At 44.8% G+C, this 13,516-nt stretch overlaps 1 protein-coding gene across 2 annotated transcripts; it reads left to right on the forward strand.

Annotated features, from left to right (window-relative positions):
- The first annotated feature begins 620 nt into the window (after positions 1 to 620).
- On the forward strand, positions 621 to 8,661 carry FBXO40 (F-box protein 40). 2 transcript variants are annotated; one of them, XM_069760490.1, is made up of 6 exons: positions 621 to 775; positions 3,189 to 3,247; positions 3,360 to 3,423; positions 4,359 to 4,406; positions 5,368 to 7,260; positions 8,120 to 8,661. In XM_069760490.1, the coding sequence occupies exons 4-6, from the start codon at positions 4,404 to 4,406 to the stop codon at positions 8,318 to 8,320; spliced, it is 2,097 nt and encodes a 698-aa protein (XP_069616591.1). In that variant the 5' UTR covers positions 621 to 775; positions 3,189 to 3,247; positions 3,360 to 3,423; positions 4,359 to 4,403; the 3' UTR covers positions 8,321 to 8,661. The 2 variants fall into 2 exon arrangements, with proteins under 2 accessions (XP_069616591.1, XP_069616592.1); XM_069760491.1 differs by lacking the exon at positions 3,360 to 3,423 and having other exon boundaries at positions 725 to 775.
- Positions 8,662 to 13,516: the final 4,855 nt, after the last annotated feature.

Raw genomic sequence — 13,516 nt, forward strand, 5'->3', positions numbered from 1 at the left:
TGAAATGCTGCCACTAGGGGGCGCTCTGTATACTGAGGGCTGTAGTCACACCTGTGCGCAGAGCTCCCCCTAGTGGTGGCCGCTGACGGGCACAATCCAGACTTTTAACCCTGTTATGACCATATAACAAACACGACCGCACAGGGGCCGACTATCCGCCGGCGGGAGCAGTGACACCTCTGGCTCCAATCTGACGTTTAACCATTTAGATGCCGTGGTCAGTCACGAACAGCAGGTTTTGAAGCGATTGTTGGTTGCACTAGCAGCAGCGGTCTGCGGGGGGCGCTGAAGCCCTTCATAGGAAACCGTCAATTACACCAAATCCTACAGAACTGGTAAAAAATAATTATACTGTCCTGGTCATGAATGGGTTAATGGTCGGACCCCTCTCGCATTCTATAACTAATGAAGCCCAAATATCAGACCCCAATATGGCTTCTGTGCCCCGCCGGTCCGTCCACGCTCCCGGCTTGTGTTCCCGGCGGGTTCGGGTTGTGCAGACTTTCATTAACACCGGATAATAATGCGGTAAATCGGCCCTGGTGTTATCGGGGGGCCGGGGAAGTCTGGGTTGCCCCCCAAGCTGTGCATTATACCCCCGGACACAGTCACAAGCGGCCGCTGAGCAGAGGGTTAATGGGAGCAGCAGACGTGTAAGCGGAGACGGCACACGCCGACCGACCGGCTATTTATACATGACCCGTCCTGTCACACGGCGAGCGGCTGCACCAACATGAGGGCAAAAGAGGCAAAGTGAGCGGACCCCCAGCGACAGGTGAGGAGCCCCAGAATGGAGGGGTCTAGGTGGGCAACACAGGACGGGGGGCAGAGACTGGGAAACAAGTGCGGATGGGCCGCTGTACGGACAGAGGAGGCAACGAGGGTACGGGGAATACAAGGAAGGGCACCGGGGACACGGCAGGAAGGATATACATGGGGGGGGGGGGACACGGCAGGAAGGATATACACTAAGGGGGGCATCGGGGACAGGAAGGATATACACTGAGGGGGCACCGGGGACACGGCAGGAAGGATATACATGGAGGGGGGGACACGGCAGGAAGGATATACATGGGGGGGCACAGGGGCCAGGAAGGATATACACAGAGGGGGGCACGGCAGGAAGGATATACACTGAGGGGGCACCGGGGACACGGCAGGAAGGATATACATGGAGGGGGCACAACATGAAGGATATACACTGAGGGGGCATCAGGGACAGGAAGGATATACACAGAGGGGGGCACGGCAGGAAGGATATACACTGAGGGGGCACGGGGGACATGAAGGATATACACTGAGGGGGCACCGGGGACACGGCAGGAAGGATATACACCGAGGGGGCACCGGGGACAGGAAGGCTATACACCGAGGGGGCACCGGGGACAGGAAGGCTATACACTGAGGGGGCACGGGGGACATGAAGGATATACACCGAGGGGGCACCGGGGACAGGAAGGCTATACACTGAGGGGGCACGGCATGAAGGCTATACACTGAGGGGGCACCGGGAGCAGAACACAGGAATATACAGCACCGTGTAAAAGTCTTAGGCAGGTGTGGAGTAGATGCTGCAGAGTAAGAAGCTTCATATATAAGAGCTAATGGTTTATTTTTATCAATTAACAAACTAAAAAAAAGAGACCGCCCATCACCTCCATCAGTATCTGGTGACCGCCCATCACCTCCATCATCAGTATCTGGTGACCGCCCGTCACCTCCATCATCAGTATCTGGTGACCGCCCGTCACCTCCATCATCAGTGTCTGGTGACCGCCCGTCACCTCCATCATCAGTGTCTGGTGACCGCCCATCACCTCCATCATCAGTATCTGGTGACCGCCCGTCACCTCCATCATCAGTGTCTGGTGACCGCCCGTCACCTCCATCATCAGTGTCTGGTGACCGCCCATCACCTCCGTCATCAGTATCTGGTGACCGCCCGTCACCTCCATCACTTCTTCTCATTTGTACACAGTTCATACTTCTGTGTATGATTCTTGTGCGAATCCTTCTGTCTGATCCCACACAGAGGGGATGATGGGAGATCAGGGCTCCGGATCATCTCCCCCAGGATTCCTCCTTATTAGTGACATTGGCTGGATGTTGGGGGTTGTTGTCCGGCTGCAGATAGTTATCATGTAGTGCCATCAGGGTATTTTGCAGAAGAGAAAAAGAGTTTGTAGCCAGCTCACCGGTAAACAAAGAGAAAAAGAGTTTGTAGCCAGCTCACCGGTAATTTTGCAGAAGGACAACGACCCCCAATATCCAGAGCATGTCAATGAGATTGATCTTCAGTGTATGGAATAACATGGAGTCCGGCGCAAGGAGGATTTGCACAAACAGAAGTTTCCTGTCATGATCCAGGCCGGGGTTTGTCTTTCCCAGTCTGGTCATGTCAGGGGTTAGCTTTCTCAGCCTGGTTCCCGTGTCCGGTCTGCTATATATCTGTGCTGTTCCCTGTTATATTGCTGGCCTTCGGCGGGCTAGCTGGCTCTGGTGAGTTCCTGATCTGTCCTGCTGCACTCAGTTAACCCGACCCTTGTTTGTTTATCTCCCGCCTACCTGTCTCAGCTCCTTATTTCCCTGTTTGTTTGGATCTCCCGATACCTGACTTTGGCTTGACTCTACCTGATTTTATCTCACTCCTAGTATTTCTGCTACTGACTGGTACTGACCCTTGCTCTCCTCAGACTCCGCTCCTCGGGTTTTCCCTTTTGTACTGCCTTTTCCCCTGGTATTGACTCGGCCCTCTGACTACTCTGCTGCCACCTGGTGGTGGCTTCGCTGTACTGCTGTGGGACTACTTCTCAGCAGGATATTTAGCTCACTCTTCACTCTGTTGCCATCTAGTGGAGCTTGCGTTACTCTGCATTAACCCTCAGCAGTATAGCGTGACATTTCCGTTCTTAAATGAATCTGTTTTTATCCTGAAAATGCAAAACAGATGGAAACTGAAGAAGTAAAAACGAAACCATTGAAGTGAACGGGAGCGATAACTGAAAATTTTATATCTGTTTTCTACTGCTCAAACGGATTGGTGAAAATAGCCTAAGGGCTCACAGAAATGCATGAACCGGTCACGCTCCGGTCGGGAGGCTCTCGGCCAGTCTGTGCCTTGCAGTCTGAGATTGGACCAATTTTCAACTGAATAAGCCCTAAGTGTTTTTTTTTCTTATCTCACTCAGAGCTGAATTTACAGCTATACACCTCAGTACTGCTGTGCAATGTCCTGATGCTGCTCCAAGTAAGTATTCTAACCACAGAGCTGGATTCACAGCAATACCTCTCTGTACTGCTGTATGTCTTCCGTGCTGCTGTTGATTTCTTTTTAAGTGCTTTACTTTATCTTGCCACAGTGCTGATTTCACAGCTATACTTTTCAGTACTACGGTAGAATGCTCTCCATAGCACTGCTTTTTGGTAAGTGTGTTTAATCACATCCCAGTGCTGAATACACAGCTACACTGCTTACTAGTTCTGCACAATGTTATCCGTGCTGCATTTAGTGACTGTTCAATCTCACCGCAGTGCTTTATTCACATCTACACTGCTAAATACTGTACATTGTTCTCTATGCTACTGCTGCTCTTATAGTAAGCGTTTTATCACATCTGAGTACTGCATGCACAGCTGCACTGCTCACTACTGTTGCACAATGTCATCCATGCCGCTGTTGCTGCATTTAGTGACTGTAATCTCACCCTGTGCTTGATTCACATTTACACTGCTAAATTCTGATGTATAATGTTCTCCATGCTACTGCTGCATTTACACATCCCAGTGCTGAATACACAGCTATACTGCTCATTGCTACTGCAAAATGACATCCATGCTGCTGGTGCTGCATTTAGTGATTTATTTCACCTCAGTGCTTGATTCACATCTACACTTCTAAATACTGCTGTGTAATGTTCTCCATGCTGCTGCTCTTATAGTAAGTGCTTTTTCTCCCTTAAAGACTGGATTTACAGCTACACTAATTAGTACTATGTTATAATATAATGTCCTCTATGGTGATGCTGTTTCCAGTAAGTGTTTGCCTCACACCATAGCTGGATTCACAGCTACACTGCTCAGTACTGCTGTGTAATGTCCTTCATGCTGCTTCTGAACACGTGCTCAATAGAGACGAGAGCATGAATCCCTCATGTCTGAGTTTGCTGTGAATAGGAGGCATCACAGCCAATGGTCTCCAGTTAGTAGGTCAGAGATGACTGAAAGTTAGAAAGGAGAAAACTGGTGAAAATTCAGGATAGAAGGAAATGTTCCTCGTGTACACAGGACGGCTTTTTCTGAGCAGTCGCCTGAACTAGTAATTTTTTATGATAAGTTATTATAAACTTCTCTATTCACAGATGAGATCTGAATAATTCCTGGCTGGAGGTGAAGACTGAACGACCATGGTGAGTGCTATCAACCAGTATGATTGCCATAACACCCATCAAACCAGTCGTCTCTATGGAGCAGTCTGATTTGGGGCCGGTGTCTCACAATTTGATATGTATCTTCAGACTTTGCTGCATTTTGCTACTTAAATCTTCATGAAAACTGCTTGTACTGACCTTGAGTGACATTTTCTGCTCCAGTCACGCCCAAAGCTTTGGTAGTGATTGGAATTATACTCCATATGTACTGTATATAAAAGTGTGCAAGAACACTGGATCTTATGTTGTGAAATAATAGCAAATGCTGGTTTCCAGAACTGGATTTACAGCTACAGTGCTCAGTCCCGCTATATAATGTCCTCTATGCTGCTGCTTTCTAGAATTCTCAGCTACGCTACTCAGTACTACTGTTTATGGTTCTTCATAGTTCAGCTGTTATAGTCAGTGTTTTATCTCAGAGTGTTGTATTCACAGCTACTGTGTTCAGTACTGCTGTATATGGTCTTCCATGCTGCTGTATATTGTCATCCATGATGCAGCTGTATAGTAACTTTATCACATAGTGCTGTATTTCCAGCTACACTGCTTAGTACTGTTGTATAATGTCCTCCATGATATTGATGTTTTCTAGTAAGTGTTTATTATCTCACCCCAGTGCTGGTTTCCCAGGTACATTACACAGTACTACTGTTTACTATACCCCATGGTTCAGCTTTCCAGTGAGTGTTTTTATCTCACGGAGTGCTGGATTGGCTTCTACATTGTCCTGTACTGCTGTATGTTTTCTTAAAGGATGCAACCTTCCAGTAAGTGTTTTATCAAACCCAATGCTGGATTCACAGCTACTATGTTCAGTATGTTCAGTACCATGCTGCTACTTCTTTCTATTATATGCTATTTTGTATAGTATGGTAATTGTTGTATATATAAATAATTCATTAAATAAATTATTTTACCTCTTTTTTTTAATGACCCTTAGGGAAGGACCCAGCGGCCTCCACCTGGACAGCATCGGCACTGCCAGAACTGCTTCAACAAGCGCTGCAATGCTCCTATCAATACTGGTGTCTCCTGTATTGTAATCAACTGCAAGCTGCACTGCGGTGCCACCTTCCACATGTGCAAAGAGGATGAACATCATCTTCTGTGCCCCAACGAGTGGGTGCCTTGCTTGAACTCTGTATTTGGCTGCCCTTTTTCAATGTCCCGATGCAAACAGGCGAAACATTTGAGGGTCTGTCCAGCAAGCGTGGTCTGCTGCTCCATGGATTGGAACCGATGGCCGACTATTCTCAAGCCTCAGCCACTTTACAAGAATCTTCTGCAGGAAGAGGTTGGAGAGGAATGTCTGGACGTGGCCCTGACATTGAGAGACCAGAAGATTCTCTTTAGCTCCCTGAAAATGGCCGAACTTTATCCGGAACTCTCCGAGGATCCAAAAGACACAATCATTTTAGGTCCATCTGAGTCAGAGCAGGAGGAGGGTGCAGTCGGGGGTTCAGATCCAGAGAAGGTGGACAATGGTCAGATGGTTGGGCTGACTCAGTATGAGCGAGAAGCCTTGGCCCGGGGACAGGGCGACATGGATTTAGAAAAGTTCAAAGTGTGGGACACTATATTTAGCAAAGAGATGAAAGCGGCCAAGTATCTGCAGTCTGGTACTGGTCCGACTGGCAGCAAACTGCCTGACGCAAGCAAAACACCCGGCAACAAACCCAAAACAGAAACCGAGAACAACCAAGACCCGAACGAAGGCAAAAAAGCAGAAGAAGCGGCTAAGCTGTCGATGGTCGATCTTGAGAAGACAGGGTTTGCTCCGTGGCAAGAGGGCGTCCTGGAGAGACTGAAAACTGAGGTGGATTGTGGGAGTTTCAACATGTACCTGGTGCACCATGGCAGTATGCTGATAAGATTCGGGCAGATTGCCGCGTGCACCCCCAAAGAGAAGGACTTTGTTTACGGCAAACTGGAAGCCCAAGAGGTGAAGACGGTGTGCACCTTCAAGATACCGACCAGCTACTGCGGCAAGAGGGCGAAACTTGGGGATGACAGCAGCAAGAAGGAGAAAGCTGAGAAACTGATGGACACCTCCGACCTAGGAGTCCCAGTAGACAAGTTGCCACTGACCGAAACTATCAGCACTACTTTATTAGTGGCTCTCGAGAGGGAGGTGAGGGGTCACGCCGTGTCTCAGATGAAAGCGCTCGATGGCTTGCTCATTGACTTAGGAACCCAGACTTATGACTTCGGAGTTGATCCTTTCACCCACAAGACTGTTCTATTAGACCTCCTGGCCGAGAAGAAGATGAGAAGTTTAGGTCTGTACTTGGACATCGAGAGCGAGTGTGTGAGCACCAGACACAACAAGTCCAACTCCTCCTTTACCTTCTCCTGTAACCTCTTCTTCCGCCGGGACGAGATTGCGTCACATTTCAGGAACGTCCACTCGGACATACAGTCCTGCCTGGACGGGTGGTTCCAGCAACGTTGCCCTCTTTCCTACTTGGGTTGCACCTTCATACTGAACAGGTTTCAGGCCGCGGGGCAAAGGTCACAGGTCATCTACAGCAATCACATGAAGACGTTTGCAATGAAACCGCTGGTGGACGAGACTTTATATGAAGGTGTAAGACCCAATCTGTCCCGAAGCCACCGAGGGAAAAGCAAGGACTCTCTCAGTAACCTGCCGCTGGAGGTCCTGCAGCACATCGCTGGCTTCCTGGACAGCTTCAGCCTGTGTCAGCTCTCACAGGTGTCGTCCCTCATGAGAGATATCTGCGCCTCGCTGTTACAGGAGAGGGGGATGGTCCATCTGTACTGGGAGAAGAAGACTTACTCCCATGGAGGAACGTCATGGAGATGCCGTAAGAAGGTGGGTCACAGAAAACATAGATACTATGGAGGCAGATCACGCCCCTGGAGAGGAGGCCCAGCTCTGATTGGTCCATTTTACTTCAGGGTGGTGCAGACCACTCCCCAGAGGAACGGAAGTGTCCGCAGTTAGGGTCATGGAAAGAGGCAGGAAACAAACATGAGGTCATTCTGCCACCATAAAGGAAGTACCGTCTTATTACTAAACATATATCCACATTTGCAATGATTAGAAATGTTGCATTACATAAAAACCTCACAATTAGTTTTGATTAAAAATCTTCCGTCCATACAGCTCCTCCGCGGACCTATGCGTCTCCATAGTTACATACTACAAACAATCTCTGTGTAGTCTGATATAACCTTCGTATTCTCATCCATCGGTACCATCATTCTGAATTCTTCCACCAGCGCAGGAAGGCGAGAACTGGGGCAGAAATTACTGCATCAGATCTTCCGTGTGTGAATTTACCAGATGGAAGAAAGTCTGACAACACAATCAGATTGTAGTCTGTTACCATGGAGACGCGAAGGGGAAACCAAATGGTATAAGATTTTTATTGAAAACTATTTGTAGATTTGTTTTATTTTCTATTTAAGATGATTTAGATTAAAATTTCCTACGTTTTGCTGATATTTACCCCCGGACAGAAGCGCTCGCTGCTTGTTTTCCCTGGCACTCCTTTTCCACAATCCTTGGACCATTGTAGTCTTGCTTAGAGTTTCGCCATCTAATTCTGAGAGGGATGAGGCCTACAAGAGTTGACCCCTCTCCCCAAAAGCTCCACAACAGCCATTTTTTTGCTAAGCACCATTTTTGATTAACCCTTCATGTTGCCATGCGTTCCTTGTGTTTTCAGGTCTGGAATTTCAGCAGCCTCTTCTCTCCGGTACAGCAGTGGACGCTCGCTGACATCGCCTCCATGTCTGAGCATCTGAAGGTTTGTCCTTATAACACCCCGGAGCAGAAGAAGGATCCGTTCCAGCTCCCCAGTCTGTATGGCCAAGAGAAGGAGCAGAAGGAAAGTCTGCTGAACCTGAGGAGCAAGCGAAGGTCGTGATCGGCCACACCCACTGCAGGGGCGGAGCTTGGGAAAGTCATGCGCTAAGGAGTTCAGAAGCTCCGCCCCCTCACCCGCCCACAGAGCTTTATAGAAAACTAGAACGAAATGGAACCGGATGATTACAACGTTGGGATTTCCATCAATATCAAGGAAGCGGAAAAGTTTTACAACTTTCCCCTACAGTATGATCCTGATTCATTATTTGTGTTAGGTTATTTCATTTTTTTGTGTTATACTGTAGCATTCATTGGTGGTTTTTGTTCCAAATTCTTGAAAATGGCATCCGCGGGTACAAGAATTCAGAGAATTGCTCAAAATAAAGAAAGAATGTTCTTCCTATTTGTCTCCGATTCACCATTTGTGCTTTTTTTAAGACACTTTTCTTTTTACCGTAGTTGTGGTATTAGTTGCTGTTTTTTGTGCCACAATTGCTCCCGCCATTCATTAATTTTGCATAAAGTAAACAATCGCCGTTATTTTCATGTTTTGCAATAAGTCATAAAATGGTGCAAAAATTGTGTGAAATTCCTAGTGCCCAGAACATCACTCTGGGGCGAAACGGGACGACGATTGCAACAAATATTCAAACGTTTTAAAAAGTCGCCAGTGATGAATTAGCTGGAAACGTAAAACTCTGCTCACAATGGTGAATGCAAGAAAAAAGACAGGAGAACATAAAACAGACTTTACAAAGATGCAAATAAAAAAAAAAAAGAACGAGATGCAAATGAAAAACCTGGAAAAACACCAAAAACGAGACAGAAACAGGTGCAAATGCGATAATGAATCGCGTCCTTTGTCTTTTACTTTCTTTACAACTCTTTAGATGCACAATTCGATAACTTTTCGCTAATATTTCTAACATATAAAAAAATAAATTAAGCACTCCGGGAGACTATGGGCAAGAAAAAAGTGACTTTTTAGAAAATCCGCAAATAATGAATTGACAGGGAAAAATGGTAACAAAGGGAAAAATGGTAACAAAATTCTCATTGGGGTCTGTTACAAACCCCCAAATATAACAGAAAGCATGGAAAGTCTACTTCTAAAGCAGATAGATGAAGCTGCAACCCATAATGAGGTCCTGGTTATGGGGGACTTTAACTACCCGGATATTAACTGGGAAACAGAAACCTGTGAAACCCATAAAGGCAACAGGTTTCTGCTAATAACCAAGAAAAATTATCTTTCACAATTGGTGCAGAATCCAACCAGAGGAGCAGCACTTTTAGACCTAATACTATCTAATAGACCTGACAGAATAACAAATCTGCAGGTGGTTGGGCATTTAGGAAATAGCGACCACAATATTGTGCAGTTTCACCTGTCTTTCACTAGGGGGACTTGTCAGGGAGTCACAAAAACATTGAACTTTAGGAAGGCAAAGTTTGAACAGCTTAGAGATGCCCTTAATCTGGTAGACTGGGACAATGTCCTCAGAAATGAGAATACAGATAATAAATGGGAAATGTTTAAGAACATCCTAAATAGGCAGTGTAAGCGGTTTATACCTTGTGGGAATAAAAGGACTAGAAATAGGAAAAACCCAATGTGGCTAAACAAAGAAGTAAGACAGGCAATTAACAGTAAAAAGAAAGCATTTGCACTACTAAAGCAGGATGGCACCATTGAAGCTCTAAAAAACTATAGGGAGAAAAATACTTTATCTAAAAAACTAATTAAAGCTGCCAAAAAGGAAACAGAGAAGCACATTGCTAAGGAGAGTAAAACTAATCCCAAACTGTTCTTCAACTATATCAATAGTAAAAGAATAAAAACTGAAAATGTAGGCCCCTTAAAAAATAGTGAGGAAAGAATGGTTGTAGATGACGAGGAAAAAGCTAACATATTAAACACCTTCTTCTCCACGGTATTCACGGTGGAAAATGAAATGCTAGGTGAAATCCCAAGAAACAATGAAAACCCTATATTAAGGGTCACCAATCTAACCCAAGAAGAGGTGCGAAACCGGCTAAATAAGATTAAAATAGATAAATCTCCGGGTCCGGATGGCATACACCCACGAGTACTAAGAGAACTAAGTAATGTAATAGATAAACCATTATTTCTTATTTTTAGTGACTCTATAGCAACGGGGTCTGTTCCGCAGGACTGTCGCATAGCAAATGTGGTGCCAATATTCAAAAAGGGCTCTAAAAGTGAACCTGGAAATTATAGGCCAGTAAGTCTAACCTCTATTGTTGGTAAAATATTTGAAGGGTTTCTGAGGGATGTTATTCTGGATTATCTCAATGAGAATAACTGTTTAACTCCATATCAGCATGGGTTTATGAGAAATCGCTCCTGTCAAACCAATCTAATCAGTTTTTATGAAGAGGTAAGCTATAGACTGGACCACGGTGAGTCATTGGACGTGGTATATCTCGATCTTTCCAAAGCGTTTGATACCGTGCCGCACAAGAGGTTGGTACACAAAATGAGAATGCTTGGTCTGGGGGAAAATGTGTGTAAATGGGTTAGTAACTGGCTTAGTGATAGAAAGCAGAGGGTGGTTATAAATGGTATAGTCTCTAACTGGGTCGCTGTGACCAGTGGGGTACCGCAGGGGTCAGTATTGGGACCTGTTCTCTTCAACATATTCATTAATGATCTGGTAGAAGGTTTACACAGTAAAATATCGATATTTGCAGATGATACAAAACTATGTAAAGCAGTTAATACAAGAGAAGATAGTATTCTGCTACAGATGGATCTGGATAAGTTGGAAACTTGGGCTGAAAGGTGGCAGATGAGGTTTAACAATGATAAATGTAAGGTTATACACATGGGAAGAGGGAATCAATATCACCATTACACACTGAACGGGAAACCACTGGGTAAATCTGACAGGGAGAAGGACTTGGGGATCCTAGTTAATGATAAACTTACCTGGAGCAGCCAGTGCCAGGCAGCAGCTGCCAAGGCAAACAGGATCATGGGGTGCATTAAAAGAGGTCTGGATACACATGATGAGAGCATTATACTGCCTCTGTACAAATCCCTAGTTAGACCGCACATGGAGTACTGTGTCCAGTTTTGGGCACCGGTGCTCAGGAAGGATATAATGGAACTAGAGAGAGTACAAAGGAGGGCAACAAAATTAATAAAGGGGATGGGAGAACTACAATACCCAGATAGATTAGCGAAATTAGGATTATTTAGTCTAGAAAAAAGACGACTGAGGGGCGATCTAATAACCATGTATAAGTATATAAGGGGACAATACAAATATCTCACTGAGGATCTGTTTATACCAAGGAAGGTGACGGGCACAAGGGGGCATTCTTTGCGTCTGGAGGAGAGAAGGTTTTTCCACCAACATAGAAGAGGATTCTTTACTGTTAGGGCAGTGAGAATCTGGAATTGCTTGCCTGAGGAGGTGGTGATGGCGAACTCAGTCGAGGGGTTCAAGAGAGGCCTGGATGTCTTCCTGGAGCAGAACAATATTGTATCATACAATTATTAGGTTCTGTAGAAGGACGTAGATCTGGGGATTTATTATGATGGAATATAGGCTGAACTGGATGGACAAATGTCTTTTTTCGGCCTTACTAACTATGTTACTATGTTACTATGTTACAGCAAACATCTGGATTACAAAACCTGCGCTGGCGAGGGCAAAAAGAGAAAAAAAACTGTAGAAAATAGACGTCAAAATAAATTAAAAAAAAGACTCAAAAAGACAAAAGAGACACAATAATGAGTCGGGCCCTTTATATTTCAATTCTTCCGCCCTTACAGGACCGATTGATGTCTGCAGGAAGTTTCTTGCTACACACAGAGACCAAGCCTGGACATTGTTCTCGCAGCTGAGGGTTTGGCACTATGTATCCAGTCTGGTAGACAAACACATCGTCAGGATAGATTTCTCTCCTATAGTTTGTTACAATGTATCAGAGCAGGTAAAATGTATGAAGGTTGCAGTCCAGACTAGATACAATTGTAGCAAACCCTCAGCTGTCAGCAGAATTAGGTCAGAGTGAATTTTCAGCCTCTGTTCTCATTCACTGACAGCGAGCAGAGATCTTGGAATGACGCCTCGGCCATTTTTTCCTTTTTCCAGAGTGATCTAATTATTAGGGAACAGTATGGGCGTTGATTTTACTGCATGAGAAGATTTTTCACAAATGATTGCAGACTGCGGTAAAAATGATGTTTTCATGGCTGTACCCCAATATTACTGCACTATACAGGTCACCAGATCTCTGTAGCGTGCACATCCGCTATCGATGTAGATATTATAATGTACTTTATTACCGATATCAATAATACAGAAGTCACATGACCAGAACACGATCATTCTATCTCATATATGCATAGTCTCCTGCCGCAGGACCCTCCATGCTGTGTACAGTACTCTGGCGCCACCTGGTGTCTGACTGTAATCACTGCAGTATTCGTTATCCCCTGCTATAACCTCCGACAGGCCGCAGGTCTATCTGTATCATATTCCTGGAGAGCATCATACTAGTAGTGACTATTATGTTATATTAACCCTTTCACCCCCAGACTGTTTTCACCTTAATGACCAGGCCAAATTTTACAATTCTGACCACTCATTTTATGAAGTTATAACTCTGGAGCTTCCATGGATCCTGCTGATTCTGAGATTGTTTTCTTGTGACATATTGTACTTCATGTCAGTGGTAACATTTCTTCAATATGACTCCCGTTTAATTGTGAAAAAATAAATTGGCGAAAATATCGCAATTTTCAAACTTTTAACTTATATGCCCTTAAATCAGAGAGTCATATCGCACAACATAGTTACTAAATAACATTTCCCACACATCTACTTTACATCTGCATCATTTTGGAAATATAATTTTTTTTTTGTTAGGGAGTTATAAGGGTTAAAATTTGACCAGCCATTTCTCATTTTTCCAACAAAATTTACAAAACCATTTTTTAGGGACGACCTCACATTTGAAGTGACTTTGAGAGGTCTATACAGTGGGGGAAACAAGTATTCGATCCCTTGCTGATTTTGTAAGTTTGCCCACTGACAAAGACATGAACAGTCTGTAATTTTAATTGTAGGTTAATTTTAACATTGAGAGACAGAATATCAAAAATAAAATCCATAAAGTCACATTGAATAAATTATATAAATGTATTTACATTTTGCAGTGAGAAATAAGTATTTGATCCGTCTGGCAAACAAGACTTAATACTTGGTGGTAAAACCCTTGT

Source organism: Ranitomeya imitator, chromosome 3, assembly GCF_032444005.1.
Source record: "Ranitomeya imitator isolate aRanImi1 chromosome 3, aRanImi1.pri, whole genome shotgun sequence".
NCBI classification, from domain to species: domain Eukaryota; kingdom Metazoa; phylum Chordata; class Amphibia; order Anura; family Dendrobatidae; genus Ranitomeya; species Ranitomeya imitator.